The sequence below is a fragment of the Gymnodraco acuticeps genome, unplaced genomic scaffold (genome assembly GCF_902827175.1).
Source record: "Gymnodraco acuticeps unplaced genomic scaffold, fGymAcu1.1, whole genome shotgun sequence".
Taxonomy (NCBI): Eukaryota; Metazoa; Chordata; class Actinopteri; order Perciformes; family Bathydraconidae; genus Gymnodraco; species Gymnodraco acuticeps.
This window is the reverse complement of record NW_022989768.1, coordinates 6,905,237-6,921,781: the sequence shown is the minus strand read 5'-3', so window position 1 is coordinate 6,921,781 and position 16,545 is coordinate 6,905,237. Positions and strand designations below refer to the sequence as shown.

At 40.0% G+C, this 16,545-nt stretch overlaps 1 protein-coding gene across 1 annotated transcript; it reads right to left on the bottom strand.

Moving 5' to 3' along the window:
* Window positions 1–1,097: 1,097 nt before the first annotated feature.
* Window positions 1,098–15,905, bottom strand: ipo7 (importin 7). The gene is given in 38 exon segments (XM_034218893.1): window positions 1,098–1,178; window positions 1,180–1,196; window positions 1,901–2,017; window positions 2,111–2,138; window positions 2,140–2,232; window positions 2,234–2,319; window positions 2,773–2,791; window positions 2,794–2,903; window positions 2,906–2,982; window positions 3,263–3,306; window positions 3,308–3,346; window positions 3,348–3,464; window positions 3,466–3,486; window positions 4,594–4,689; window positions 4,795–4,892; window positions 4,988–5,113; window positions 5,257–5,323; window positions 8,239–8,367; window positions 8,847–9,007; window positions 9,137–9,302; window positions 9,479–9,568; window positions 10,612–10,692; window positions 10,694–10,729; window positions 10,884–10,963; window positions 11,056–11,155; window positions 11,348–11,482; window positions 11,592–11,676; window positions 11,771–11,844; window positions 11,846–11,866; window positions 11,994–12,083; window positions 12,270–12,426; window positions 12,513–12,571; window positions 12,573–12,672; window positions 12,816–12,835; window positions 12,837–12,912; window positions 12,914–12,968; window positions 15,665–15,746; window positions 15,864–15,905. Coding segments are annotated over 38 exon segments (3,075 nt in total).
* Window positions 15,906–16,545: the final 640 nt, after the last annotated feature.

Sequence of the window (16,545 nt, the reverse complement as noted above, 5' to 3'; positions counted from 1 at the left end):
GTGAATAGACAGCGATGTGCAAATGTAAAGTTACCTGGAAGAAAGCATTCACGTAACCAATTTCTTAGAAAACATATTCATAAATCAGGAAATCACAGCTCCCTGTAGAAGGAAACACTCCGTCAATGACTCCCTTAACTTTTTTTTTTTTTTTTAATATGTTGTTGTATATATAGATGGTTTATCCATACACCCAACCAAAAGCTTGAGACCTTCACGATAAGTCCAATTGTACATGCTCAATGATGTATTCAATTGTTCTTCAGTGCTCACAAACACAAGTCCTGTAGCCATACTGAACACCAAGAGCATTCTCTTTTTTCCTGAAATCATTAAGTTTCTGAGTTGCCCACTGATCCACTCCGTAACAACCAGCCATTACAGAAGTCGCTTGCAAAGTAACAAAGTTACAGCCGTTTGCCTTTTAAATAGTCTTCAATTTAAAAAATTGCAGTCTGATACAGAAGGCTAGGAGACCTGAACAATATGAAAGTGCTAGTCATTAATTTACAGAGATCAGGCATCACATAGTGCTATGAAGTATCCAATATGCTACATATGAAATACAACTGTTTACACCTTACAAATGCTCTGGTCGTTTCCAAGGATACTTGAAAAATCAATAACCTTGGCTTGTATGTACCATAAACATGAGTGTTTATGCAGAAAATAACGTAGATATCACCACTACCAGAGGTATAATCTTTATTACGGCCGTTTGGCCACAACAGTGATAATGAAATATTAAGTCTCATTATCAATTTCCTAACTGTTAATCCCCCAATTTTATTTAAGTGGAAAAAAAAACGAAAGAGTTGCCATCATGGTATCCCCTCCACACTAGGGTCTCCAGAAGACAACGTTGTTCAGAGCTTCTTCTCTTGCATCGTGCTCAAGTTCTTGGGTTTGTTTTCCCCCAGCATTGGTCGCATTTTAGTTGCTTTCTCCCACATCTTCTGGTACAATTTCCCATTTGACAGATTGAAGAATGAACTTGAGAAGAAACCAGTTCTGGAACCACTACTTAAGGGAACAACACAAGCTTTTTTCACTTCACTACAATCAGTACACAGGTAATAAAAAGTAGAACGGAGGATTCAATTCATTCCTGGAGGCAGTGCCTCCAAAGTTGAAGTAGATGGCACCACTGGCGCTGTGAACTTGTATCCGCCGTGTTTCGTCGATCATCTTGGATTCTGTAATATAATAAGCAAAGTGCATCAAAATTACAAACGTGAGGAAAATAAAAAAAGTTGTTTCCTGAAAGTAAGTGCTGCCCTATAGTACACAGCTGATGGTAGACCATAGAAAGGCAGTTAACGTGATTCTAGAAGTATTATTTAACATTTACCGTGCATTTGAGAGTGTTTTTTTTTTTATATACCACCGACTAATGCTTTACGCTTGAATCCTGCCATGACCCAAATCCTTCCCCCTCCACTTCCAATCCCCTGAATGCATCTCAAGGATACAAAGAGGCAAGGAGGCTTCTGGATGAGCTGGTATCAAGGAAGCAGGTTGGCACCGCTGTGCAGAAGTGCCAAGTCTCTGATGTTGCTTCACAGTGCATTGTGTTTTACGACTGAGCTAACACCACACATTTAATTCCAGTGGAAAAATATGTATTTTTATTCAATCATCCCAGACTCATGTTTCTTTCGTAAATTAAAAAGGCACAAAGGCAGTTAGTTGCAACGTGCTAGATTGTAGTTTAATGGGGAAGAGCTATGAATACTTTTATACATTTAAATGTGGAGACGACATGGACTGAAAAACACAACAAAAATCAATAACAAAAAGCAGGAAATAAGAGCATGTAAAAACAAAGTTGCTTTATTGTCAGAAGTGCCGCATCAGAGTTTAATTGGGATATTGCTTTGCAGTCTCAGCAGGCGCTCACCATGTGCTGCCCGTCTCTGGTCTGCAAGTGTGCCAATGTCCTGAAGGTGTTTGCCCTGATCTTCGTCGAGGCCCTGTGTTAGTGCCTGGTACCATGTTGGGTCACGGCTCTGGATATCTGAATCACAGATAACAAAGATCAATTATTGGTTTTCACTCAACAATTTCTTATTGCTTTGCAAGTGATTAACACAACAGGTTGTTTTCTTACTTTGTAGTATGGCTTTGAAGATCTGATTACTCGTCCACTAAATTGTCTTCATCATCTACAGATGTAGTGTAGCCCTCAAGTGCCGTCTCCTCCGCATCGTCCTCATCCCAGTCATCATCGTCCTCCGTCCTCTCCCGCCTGCTTCGCCAGCATCTCCAGGTACTCTGCGCCTTCCTCATCAATGTCATCCTCGTCACTGCCCAACTCAGCTGTATTCAATGAGAAAATGTAAGGGAACACGGTTCAGCATCACTAAATCATCTGACATAGTAATGGTGATCTTGAATGATGCACACACTGAATACATCATACTTCACAAATTAAATTAGTATCATTTCAAATTCAAGGACCCAACCCAGATTAAGGGTTAACAAATGTTAGAGTGTTTTAAAAATGAGAAACTTTGCAGAAACCTCGTAGGCGTAATTCCAAACTATGAATATGAGGCAACTACGAGGCATCACTGATGCAAAAGGAAGGCTCTTTATGAAGGCCAAGTATAAAAAAGAAATCTCACAGATCCTCAAGGTCTATCAAATAACATTTAAGCCCCATTTCAAGACCCTTGTCATTTACAAAAACTTTGAAGACCTGGATTATTTTCACCACAACGTATGCAAAACTTTCACATGTGGGAACAATGTCAAACACTGATGCCTTACCGTTATCATTCATCTTCTTCACCCATCTTCATCATCATCATCCTCGTCATTCTCATGCTCTGCTCGACAGGCGTACGCCCTCTTGAGGCCGTTGAACAGAAGAATGGCTGCTGGAATCAGCTGGACGGCGCCTGGTTCACAACCTGAGGCCTGTGCTCGAGGTCAATGAGAGCACAGATTCCAAGAATACACATCTTCCTGTCGTGAAGGCTGCGAGGGGAAAGCAGGTAACAAAAAGTCAATAGGATTTCTCAGAGCTGTTCCGAAATTATTGTTACTTGTTGATTGATCAACTTAATGAATTCACTACGTGTTTGTTTAGCTGATGGTTTAAAGTATCACTCGTATTTAAGATCTCCCATTAAAAGATTGAAACTTGCAGCCATAATACAAACACTTGACAGGTATGACATTTTTCTGTCACACAGAATAAACCGTCTAATTGCCCAAAGTTCCATGGTGCTAATTTAGAATTTCTTAAACCTCTTACCCAAGGAAGCAGTCGACATCTTTGAGCCATTGTGTGATAAAGTGGGTTTGTGATGGGCTCAGTGTTGTTAGGAAAGCGCAGGTTTCTCCAGAGTGTTGAGCAGAAGCGGGGGGCTGTAGTAAAGTCAGCGATGGCCACCTGCAGACACATTGGTCCTCAGCTCGCTGGTCTTCACCTCCCGCGTCAAACGCTCCAATGCAGACAGCCACAAACAACGGAACAACCTGCAACAACAGATCACCTTCAATAAAGCAATACTGTTCGTTTACCTATATTACTAGACATTAGGGTGCAACAACTAATCGACTTAATCGATTACCAAATTAGTTGCCAACTAATTCAGTCGTCGATTCGTTGGTGACGTCATCACGTGTGTTTTACGCGCCGTTAAACTCCAACGTTATTGATCTTTTTATCGGTACTGGAGACATTTAAAAACATATGTGTCATGTATTGTTGCTACAAAAACATTATATCGCAGTGTTTTTGTTGCCTTCTCGTTTCTAATATGCAAAAAGACAAATAAATGCATCTATGATGTATTTTCGATCAGACGAGATCTCTCTCTCCCGTCTGTGTTCGAGGGGGCGGGGCAGTTTACACACACGCAGCTGCTACATGCAGCAACACACGGAGGAGGATGACGGAGAGAAGCGCTCCAAGGTGTGGTTAATGTTACCCGTCTCGATGTGGAGAATGCTCGTTGCCAAAAGTGCAATAAGAGTTTAGCATGTAAGGGCGGTAACACGAGCAATTTGTCTAAACATTTAGCAAAAGTGCTCCACATTCGACCGTCTTTCTAGCAGCTCTGTAGCCCCATCCACGAGTAACTTTTCCACGTCAGGTGTTATGTATGCTAGCAGCAACACACGGAGTTAACTACATTATACAAACATGGGTTACTGATTAGAGGTAACTGAGTTATTTATTTTGTTAAAGTTTCAGCTATTCTGTTTACAGTTCTGTCATCACATTATTTAATACGATTTGTTAAAACACTGTTGTTTCTTTTGATGTGAAATATTATTTATTTAATTTAAATAAAAAGCAATGTTACATTTTGTTCAAAATGTGTTTAGTTAATTTCATAATATATTTATTTTGAATCAAGTATTCATCTTTATTGTCTTCATTGTTAGTTTCCACATGCCTAAAACAATCTCAAGCTAAATCTAAAAGTTGATGGCTAAATAAGAGAAATTGTGCAAGACATAATAGTCCGAATAGTCGATTAATCTAACGATTAATCGATTGTTTGCAGCCCTAACAGACATTAGAATCAATCGATTAAATATCAAGAGTGTCTACAGTTTGAATTGTTGGATACTGACCTGGTCAATGCCACGACCTTTGCACTGCAGAATGATCACCTCCAGCAGCTTGGCTGCATGGCACTCTGGGTCCTCGCCGGGATCGCCTGTCAGGACCTGTGTGAGTGACAGGCTCTGTTCAATCTTCTAACCCACTAACCATCACAAATAGTTTGGAAGTGCTGTCTGTTACATTATGCATAATCATTTCTGACGTTTTACCTTCTTGCACATTGCATAGATGATCTCCAGGTATTTGGTGTCAGATAGGAGTGTGTCTGTGTCCACTGTGACATAGTTGTGAAGAAGTGGCATCATATCTAAAACAAAACATATTTACTTTTCACACAGAGTTTAACACAGTTTGAAAGCAACCTATGTGAATGCAAGCTCCATTCTTTAGCCAAACACACACCTGTGAAGTAGTCAAATCCATCTTGCTGGAAGACTTCATACACCAGTGGAAGGAGCTGCCACATCTGTGCTGACACCTGCTGGCAGGTCAGGCTGTGAGCCAGGGAAAGGATCTCTTCGTAAAACTCTGAAAGAAAAGAAAGAAAAGTTAGTCTGGAGGTAAAACATAGTCTGTTTATTATCAAAGGATAATATGTCAGGCAGACAGACAGATAGTGGTTAAGTGCAACCTGCAGGTGTAATGTGGTGGAACAGAAAGGACCGGCTTACCCAGTACATGTTGCTGCAGCACAGTGCCGATCACCTGCAGACAGATGCCTTCCAGCTGCTGGGTGATCTGAGGAATTAAAGATAAAGCTGCTGTGATCAAAGCTGTGTATTATTTTATCTCGACAGCATGGTCCTTATTGTACAAATAATCAGATGTAGATACAAGGCATTGAGTGAAATAATATTTAGTATTATGACATACAGGGTTCTTACACCTTTTCCAAAGTCAAATTCAAGCACTTTCAAGGTGCATTTTCAAGCATCTTACAGCTGTTGTAAATTACATATTTATATACACATACTCAAATGATTATTTCCCTACCTCACATTAAATCAGATGTTCTTTATGCTATAAACAACCAAATGTGTGTTTCGTGATAGCATTTTACACGAGAATGAAAAATTAAAGAAGAAAACTAAGTTTAATATTTCAAAAGGAGTGACCTGTACGTAGACTGGGTCTCCCATATAACCTGGCTGAGCCGATATAAAACAATCAGCCAAATAACTTTTCAATACATTATTGATTACTATTTTTGAGTTACTTTTAGGTTGGCAGTAAACCAGAGGTAAATTGTGTACTTTTCCACCACTACATGTATTTAATACCTTTAGTTTCTTTACAGATGTGGATGAATGATGTGAAATATAATTCTACTTTTACTTGAGGAACATTTTGAATGCAGGACTTTTACTGTAACAGAGTATTCCTACACTCTGGTACTTTTACTGAAGTACAAGATCTGAGTACTTCTACTTTTACTCAAGTACAAGCTCTGAGTACTTCTACTTTTACTCAAGTACAAGCTCTGAGTACTTCTACTTTTACTCAAGTACAAGCTCTGAGTACTTCTACTTTTACTCAAGTACAAGCTCTGAGCACTTCTACTTTTACTCAAGTACAAGATCTGAGTACTTCTACTTTTACTCAAGTACAAGATCTGAGGACTTCTACTTTTACTCAAGTACAAGATCTGAGTACTTCTACTTTTACTCAAGTACAAGCTCTGAGTACTTCTACTTTTACTCAAGTACAAGCTCTGAGTACTTCTACTTTTACTCAAGTACAAGCTCTGAGCACTTCTACTTTTACTCAAGTACAAGATCTGAGTACTTCTACTTTTACTCAAGTACAAGCTCTGAGTACTTCTACTTTTACTCAAGTACAATATCTGCGTACTTATTCCACCTCTGGTAGCGTATTAGTCTGAATTGTAGCCACAAAATCACGCAGAGCTGCATAAAAATAAACTCACAATGGTAACAAGTGGAAAATAATATTTACAAATGTGTACAATGATTTGTAGGTAATTTTGACTACTCAAGACACCCGACTTATACATCTTCAAAGGAAGACTGTGTTCATTCTACAATTACATGGGATTAAAGCAAAATGTAGTTTTACTTGTATAATACTTCAATTTTATATAAAAGACAGTTTGTTTTCATCTGTTTTCAAATAAACAAAGTTATTGGCTTTCAGAATATTAAACTTGTTTCGGCAAATTCAGATGATAAATACAACTTTTTTACAAGCAGAGAACGGACTAATGTAACATCACAGCAAGCATAACAGCCGCCGGTGTTTCTTGTAAGTGTTTCCCCGGTACACAAATGTGACTGATTTCGATAGAGCAAGTCACATTTGGTTTAGGCACGAAACATACTACCAGTAGAAATACATTGCTTTCAAAATCGCTCTGTGTCGAATCAATAGATTATATTTCGTGACTATAACACGAAATGCTGTGAGACTGGCTCTACTACGGCGTACCTTTCATGTGGCTCGTCAGCGCAGACTCTCGCATCGTTATGTTTGCAAACTGTGCAGGAGGCTACTCGTGGGCTTGACCCTCGTCTTAGCCATGGCTTGTATTTGTCTTCTGCTAGCCAACGCTCGTTGAAACTGCAACCTCCTGGCACACAGTCATCTATCACTCATCAGAATGCCCAGGTCACACGTAACACAAACACTTGCAGGTCGCGGGCATAGCGCGGGAAGGTCGGAGCGGAGATGTTTTATGTAGAAGCGAAGCAATTATTTTCTTTTAATCTAAAAAGCGAACTATTCAGTCAGACAGCAATTTATTGTAAAAGTAAAGCATTTACATTTTCAAGCACTTTATCTCAATTTCAAGCATTTTCCCAACCTTGAAAACACCACATCAAATTTCAAGCATTTTCAAGGATTTCAAGCACCCGTACGAACCCTGGACATAATAACCTAACCCAATATGTTTTAAGTCCTGTAATGACCCTTGAAGCGAAACATCGTGTACAAATCATAACAGCGATTATGGGTTAAAGAAATTGCTTTAAATGTGCATCCATATTTAGACTCATTATAGGAATGTTCAACTACTCTTGCTACTAGGGTTGCCAGAAACTGACCATGATCAAATCGATTATTTCGGTTCAAAAAAGGTTGGGCACCCCTGGTCTAAAGTAAGGAACAACCTATAACCTTTGTGAATGAGTACACTTTTTTGGGATGAAATCAACAAGGATAGGAGACTCTTCATCATTAACATTATCTGGTGTTCAGTCCTGTAATGTTTAATGCGTCAAGTGAACCGGTTAAGTTGCCATGTATATTGATTTGTCAAAAACTCATTCTTATTTTTGGCATCAAGGTAAACAGGATCAGTGAAACCTGAACTGTGATGAAATCCAAAAAATGTCAGTACGCCGCAATGCTTATTCAAATCCAATGGCTCCTTGGCTTTAAGCACTGGCAGTCCCATGTTTCAGCAGACATGGTGGCAAAGTGCCCTGGCACTATTTCTAGCCGCTTCCTCAGCCTCCGAGTCATTTTGAACACGGTGAGAACACAGTGTGTTCCCAGGAGTTGGTGGGCGGCTAAAGTGTGTTGGCAGGAAAGCTACAGCCGACCCAATCTGCTTGTGCAGAGGAAGTGGCTCTCAGATGAGTGATGAGCCTGGACTGTGTGTGGGCAGTGTGCTTCGGGGCTTTGCTGCTAACCTCTTTGTGGTCCTCCACCACACTTAGCAATGTGTCAATGGTGTTGAGGATGCCCATGGCCGTCACTGCCTTGTCATCTCCTCCCTCCTCATCAGGGCCCGTCTGAATCACCTGGTTGAACGTCATAGCCTGACAAAGCGCAAACAAAGAGACTGTTATTATGAGTGTGTCTGTGGAATATTAGTATCTATACATTTCACTATAAGGCAGGAAGTCCAAGTGATTCCTATCTTCATAACCTTAAATGAAAAGAACAGGACACACTTACTTTAATCAGAGCTTTTTCTTAAAAGCATTACACAGGATTGCATGTGACATCACAATGCATTGAGCTTGGCACCATTAATAATGAGGTGAGAGAACGAGACAACTATAAACTTGGTTCCTTAACATTGATATGATCTGATTATTTGGGTTAATGAGGGTGGCTGTGCTCAAACCTGAATGAATTCAGTTTTCCTTGTAAGTAGTATGAATCATTTGCGATATTTGGTTTTCTTCTTGGTACGGCAGCCTCTCCTCACTCCTCGAAGCCATAGGGGGAGTTTATTGAACCACTCAGTGAAATGACGACATCAACATGTAGCTTTTTAACTGATATCACTTACCAAGTGCTGCGTCATCTCCACTGCAATTGGAGTCACCTCCTCGCTGTATTCACAGATCATCTTCTGAATTACATTTGTGAGGTCGTCATTCTCCGTCTCCCTGACGATGTGCAGGAGCGCCTGCATCACTGGCCGAATGAAGGGGGAGATGTATTCTTTGGCTAAAAAAGAAAAAAAGGTCTTTCTTAAGTTCAGACACTCAAAGAAAACCAGTTAATAACATTCCTGAAGAAAATATGAATATAGAGTGCAGTCAAGTAAACGTTAGGGGCATGACTTCACTTGCTCACCTTTCTCCTGGTTGCTGATGAGAACCTGCAGGGCAATAGCAGCCTCCACCTTGACTGGCATCTCGTTGTCATTGATGAGACAAAGGCGAGTCAGCTCAAGAGCCGTCTGCAGGTTCTGGTCACTTTTGAACTTCACCTCGCAGAAGTAATGCAGCACCCAGCAGGCCTGTGTGAAAACAGAGGTTGAGAAAATGTGGCAGAAACCATTTTATACTGTATATAAGATAAACAAACGCAAAGCACTAAGCCAGTAAAACAAGCTGGTCCTAATTCAAAGCCACCTCATTCAGTAATGTTAAAGACACATATCTTGGGACTGCCTGTTGCGAAACGATCACTTACTCTTGCTCTCATGTAGCCCAGCTCACTGCGGAACAGGGGGAAGACGTGATTCTGCAGCATGAACTCCATCTGGTCCTTATAAATCTTTTTCTGTGTGGAGAAAGAAAAACCGTGTCACAAGGTAGCGGAGAACAACACTTACGGCCCGACCACACTACAGCTTCAAAAAAAGCTTGGAGCTGGGCATGTCTGAAGCTTGGGGATTTTATTCGAGCAACGCGACCAACAACCAATCACATGAATCTCCCGCCCCCCGACATACAAAGCAAAAAAACCCGAGGATTTTATGCGAGCAATATATATATATATATAAACTCCCCAAACAGGCGAAAACCTACCAGTTTCACCCACTGTCTCTGCCACCTCCCTCCATGACTGGTTCTTCCGGTTTGTATCCCGGTAGGTGAAGAGGGTCTGGTCATACAAAACCGGGTGCTACGGCGATAATTAGTTTCTCCTCCATCTTTTTTTTAAATATAGAAATGAACGGCGGGATATCTCTCCCAGCTTAGACGCGGTTTGATTGGCTAGGGCTTGAGCTGTCAGATTTTCAGAAACGGGATTTGATTGGCTGGCGCTGGCTACTCCGGCGTCAAGTTGAACATTGTTCAACTTCTGACGCCGGAGACGGACCGCTATGCTACCCACAATTCAGTTCGGCGAAAAGCGAGGCAATGTGACATCACCCCATTCAAAGTGAATGGGCAGACGCGTTGGAAACCGTTTTTGAAGCTGTCAAAGCTGTAGTGTGGACGGGCCGTTATCCTGTACATGTCCAAATAAAAAAAAATAAAAAAATCATCAATGCCCAGTCTAATACCTTCTAAATATAATCTTAAGTGATTTTTGGCAAATGGGTTGGTGACAACTCTTAGCATCAACATTTCAATAATTGGTCCACAGCCAGAAATATTTAACTTGTTTTTAACGGCCTGCCAAGCCACAACTAAATTGGCTTAGCTTTCACCATTTCTTCAAGCACAAATCCAATCTTGCCAAATTTCTAGACCATCATTTCCAACTGATGCTAATCAGGCCAAACATGGTGTAAGAAAATTAGAGAATCCCCTAAGGAACCCACACAAAAAAGGTTGGAGACCTCTTCCCTTTCTACACTGGGGGAGAGAAGTTACCTTCAGCAGGACTTCAGCCAAAGAGCCGATCATGTGTAGGGCACCGTCCTTTTTCCTCGGGTCAGTGGCGGGATCAGTTAGAAATCTGGTAGCAGAAGCCCATCGTCTTTTGCAGCACCTAAAAAAAGCAAAGAGATCCAATTAGGCCTCATTAGATATCAAATCTGTGGACCGAGCCTGAATCTGTAAGAACAAATAACAACAATGGAAAAAGTCTCACCGCCACAAAATCAAAGCCTCAAAGAAATAAATGACAAAATAATCATTTCAACTAACCTCTTTCCTTTGTTGCAAGCAGTGAACAGAAGTGTCTGGGCTGCTGTTGTTGGAGAGATAAAGTCCTCAAACACATCTAAGGGGGACAGTGGAGATCGGGTAAATGGTTAGTCATCACACATACACAGAAATCCTTTTAGATTACAGGTACTGACTTTCTCTGCTTACCAAACTTCATGCGGATGTACTCATATGGATCTTCCTGCCACAGTTCCTCATCACTGTCTGTGTAACACATGAGGGGGAAGACCACGTCCTGAATGATGCCCTGGAAAAAAACAAATTAAGTTTAATCTGATGGCTCAATCAAGATAGGCAGTGCTTTAAAGCTTCTACAAGTTACAACCAGTCCATCAAAACAAGTACTATTTCACAATGTTGTTACTGAAAAACAAACAACTTGGATAATGACTATACAGCTTTAGTTACTTAAATCAATTTGAAAATGTAGTATTAGTACCTGGATGTGTGGTTTTAGGTTTCTCCACGTCACTGCGTGTGCTATGCCCTGGTTGATGTAGTTGAGCGTCTGTTGGAGTACTCTGGGAGCCACGTATTGCTTTTCCTTGTACTGGTATAAGACTTTCAGCAGCACCTAATAGACCAAAATAATGTCCTTAATTAGCAGGATGCACTGCAGCAAAAGACAGTGTTCGGTCTGACTGCAGAGCTGCCGTTTACATTCACTTTCTGAAGTTTCTTACCTGCTGAGCAGGAACTGCATATTCCTTGAGGAAAAGTTCAGCAAACTCTGCATACTCTTTGGTTGTGTTGCCTGGGCTTCCATACCTGCAAAAATGGTACAGTAGATGCTATTGTAGAAGAAAAAAATAGTTGTATATTTAAAAAGAAAAATAAGTTAGGGGTGTTGATGGCTTTTTACCTCTCAAACAGCCGAGCCAAGATGTGAAGGGCCCACTTCTTACACTTCCACCATGGCAGCTCAGGCCGCTCATACCTCCTCTATCTGCATCGTCTCCTGCAGAGTAAAAGAAAAGTACATCAGGTTGTGGAGAACTGAAACCTTACATCTCGGAAACCAAAAGTGATGAGGACTTTTTAGGGGCCATATTAGTGCGGTGTGTGAATTCATTTTGTCTCCTTACCGGTGGCACATCTCTATCAACTACTGTCTTCAGGATCTCCATCCACTCCGTCAGGTTCTGTCGGTTGATGAGTTCCAGGGGGAGGTTGTACTGCGGAGAGAGGAGTGAGTCAGTTTCACTTTATAAACCAGCTATTTGATGATCATAAGAAATAAAACAACTGCCATTGAATAACACAAAACCATTTTAACAATGACTAAGCATAATTATAATGTTTACAAATATGGTGAATGTTAATAAAACAGAAACAAAAGATGTCATGAGTTGTGGCGTTACCTGGAAGAGGGCGTAGAGGATTTTAAAGATCTGTTTCTGTATGAGGACAGAGTCGCTGGAGGGGTCAGGGATCAGCTGGATAAAGCGTTCCTTCATCATGGGCATGAAGATGTGCATGGCAGCCACCAGAGGTTGACGTTCTTCTGGTTTCTTGTATCTGTTTTAGCCACACAAGTACAACGTTAGCCCCATGTCATTTGTTTCCGTTACGATATGAAATTAAGATCGAGAACCAAGACTTACTCGTAGTTTTTGACAAGCTGGTAAAGGCAGAGCAAGATGCCCAGCCATCCTGCACTGTTTGTCTGACTGCAGGTAGAAGCCGATCTTATCCACGATGGTAGTCCACTTGCCGGGGTAGTCATGCTTGATCATGTGGTGGATACATGTTGTCAACTGGACCCTGAGTAGTCAAGATTTGGAGATTTAGCAAAGTTAGAGAAACATGTATATGAAGTGCAAAACAGCTAATGGGATGGTATACATGGGAGCCGGTAACATGGATGAACATGCACTCCACTCTACAGCAGGGTGGTGTATGGTTACCTGATGCGCTCGGGAGAGTGGTATGATGGCCTCCACTATGTTGTCTCGAATGAACTGCCTGTCCTCTTCAGGGATGTTTTTGACCGGTGTCTTCTGTGGAACCGTCGCCATCACTCCAGTGCTGCGTTATCATGTTCTTTAAGGTAGATCAACCTAAGAGACAGAGAAAACACAGGGTCAGCGCTTTTTAACGGTAAGACATGCATGGATGCTGACAAATATTCTTAAAGTGGTTTTTAAAAAATTCAAATTACATTTTTGTATGAAACCATTAAGCTGTACAACATGGAGAAAGTTATATGACCTATAAGCCTCACTTAGAATAAAATAAAGATTCACTTGATTTGTTTGTACAAAAGCTATACATTTAAGGTTGAACAACTTTATGACCCATTTTCAAAACGACACATTTGTAAATATCATTTTATTGATTGTATTATATCAAATTTGGCACTTATGTCGAACATTGAAAGCATTCAGCTATTTATTTCTATAGAAAGATTACTAGGATGTGCAAGTGGTATAAACTCTTCTGTAAAGTAGCCCAAGTCCCCAAATATGCACCAGTCCTATTGGCTGCATTTACATCATCACCTACCAGCCTATAACCAAGGAAGTCAATTCTTCCATCTGTAGTTTGAATGTGGCACTAGTGTCAGCTGGGTTCACATCTACAAGGTGGGGCCCTGGTGCCTGTGGCTCACAGGGAAAGGCATCTGAGGGAGTGGAGGAGTGAGGGCTGGGAGGCGGACGTCAGACTGCTGACACAAATGTCTACGCCGCCGGCGAGGCGGCAATCATAATCCAGCCTATCAATGCTGACAGAGCAAAAACCCTGTACCCTCCGTCTATGTCCACAAAACTACACCATCGGCTCACACTGCAGAGCCACGGCGGATTGGTTGTATACATTTGATTCATGTACAGGAGAAAAATGTGTGCCTGAATAAAGCTAACAAATGGCAATTATAAATATTTAATTTTCAATATGGTGAATCCCTTCTTTCAGTGTGTTAACAGTCAAGTTTGTTATATGTGGTAGTTCCTTTTAACATCAAAGCTCTAACAACTTATCTTGTTGTTTCACTTCATAACTGCAGCTCCAGGCCCAGCAGGAACATATTATGGAAGTTTTCTTTAAAAAAAAAGGTACCATTGATTGCCATCGATTGACCAAATACCTCTTTATCACTGCAATATTGTAGGGTTGACTATTGCTGCTTTCACAAGATATGGACACAATGAGGTTTTTTCTAAATATTCATCAGTAATGTGAATATAAACGACTAAAGTAATAGAACAGCTAAACTGTTCACTGTAATGAAGCATAGATATCCAAAATCTAAAACGATAAATAGACTCATATCACTTTATTTAATATATTAAAGCCATTACTTTTTAAATGTAATAAGGTCAGTTTTATCACATCACAAGACTAATTAACCCTGGGAGTTGCGCAGAATTTATTGCTTGTGTTTCGTCTGAGCTACTACAAGAATACAACTGAGATCAATGTACATTCATTTAATGCAACAAAAATGTCTGACAGTAGTGTCAGTCTCCAATGCTTTGGCCAACACAAACAAAATGTTATTACCTCCTCTGTATATGGTTGGTAGCAAAACTCTTAAAAAAAAAACTCACCATATATCTCACATGCTACCAATACAAATTCAACTCATACAGATATTCAATCGGGCTGCCTGATAAACAACTATGATGAATGCATTTTGAGGAATCTATTCACTGAAGTTATGTAATAACTGCCAATCAGATCAATTGATTCAGGAGAATGTGTTTTGTATGTTTACCTGCCAACGATCATGAACCAGACAAGAGCTAAATAAAGAACAATCTTATAAACATACATGGATTGGCTAGGTGCAAACACAATAAGTCAAGACATTGTACATTTATAATCAGCTTCACTTACATCATTTAGACGGCTTCTGTAGTGTGCAGTCAGGAGGAGCTGCTTCTCTTCTATTCTGCTTTTAAAAACTGTCAGCCGTTTTCCAACAGCTGGAAAAGTAATTTATTGCTCTAAAGCACAGCTATATTTGTGAGAACGGCTATGAATACTTAGGGAGGTGAACACAATACCATTTCAGATACTATCTGTGTACTTTTCTGCAACAACTTTAGTTCAAATGTCTACATTGATCAAACCTCTGCTGACACCTACCTCACAGAAACAGCATCTGACTGAAGCAAAACAAGCTATATTTAACCCAAGTCCACGTGTCCACTGCTCTTCAGCATGGCACTTTCGCTTCACAAAAGTGAATCATGTAACATTGCTAAATTATCTTTTGGAAACCATTATATAAGTTGCCTGGTATAATAGAGAATTTCTACTTTATTAGTCATATAATGAAATAGGACAACATAGGAGGAGGGGCGATAAAGTGGTAGTCACATTTGCATTTTATTGACCTCATGTAGATCCAGGGAGAGAGGTAGCACAGACTGCATGTCATAATATTGTTTTAACAATAACTACCTTTCAAGATGCTTAACACTTGCACTGCAATAATTAAAAAGACAATTTAAGTTCATAAGCAAGAGATGTTTTTTATACAGATTCTAAACAGTCACTATTATTTATATGCTAAAGACTAAAATCCACTATATATATATATATATATCCCTTATTTAACAGGTAAAAAGTCTCATTGAAATAAAAATCTTTTCTTAAGAGCGACCTGGCCTTGGCAGCATGAACAAAGTTACAACAGATAAAACAGACAATACAGGCAGACGAATGCAGCGGTCGTAAAACACAAATTAAAAATTACTGAAGAAAGACAGATTTGCAGAACTATTTTATATGAAAAATGTTGACTCACCTGCTTGCCTGACAGGCAAGTCCAGCTGATCTGACATGGTGACACGCAGCAGAGTGGACACAAAGTTTACCTGGGTGTGACCCTGGGAATTAGAATTGAAAACAGATGTAAACAAATTATTAAAACACAGGATCAAGATTGATTATTTTATTTTCATACCGTATGAAGGTAGGTTTTATATTATTTTGCAAAAACCTACAGTTAATGGTGTTGTACCATAATGTGTTGGGAGGGTAGCCATGTCTTTAAAGCTACTTGGCATGTCTAGCATACATTGTGTTTTGCATGCATGTGCTTCTTCATAAAAAATAAAAATAAAAATCATACAAACATTGTTGCCAAGCGGCAGATAAAAACAGATATTGCACTACCCTATTGGACCTTGATGGATAACATTTGTAAATTATGTTTACAAAACAAAGAAATCCCATTGGCTCTGTCATCTTAACAACAAACAACAACTCTGTATACTGTCAGAACAGTACAAACATGTGGTGGACACCATGTCAGAGATTAAAATGAAATAGCCACATAAAACTGGAAGCTCACATTGACCAGCTGTGATCCAGAGCTCTGCAGGTCCTTTTGACATTATAAATCCAATTTCCAATTTTAAAACACGATTAAGTGGCAGAGTGGCTATGGTCAGGTGTCTAGTCCATATATTCCTGGGTTTGTGTGTCCTCCAGAATGAAAGCTGCTAGGTGATAAATTACAAGATGACCAACACATTTTTTTCCCTAATATCCAGTATGCGTTTTCAAATAAAATGCTGCTTCGAACAATCAACATTTTTTATAATGCTCGTGTTAAGTATGTCACCATTTTGTCAAGTCTTCTTCAGTTTTTTATCTGGCCATTTTCCATGAAAACTAAATCTG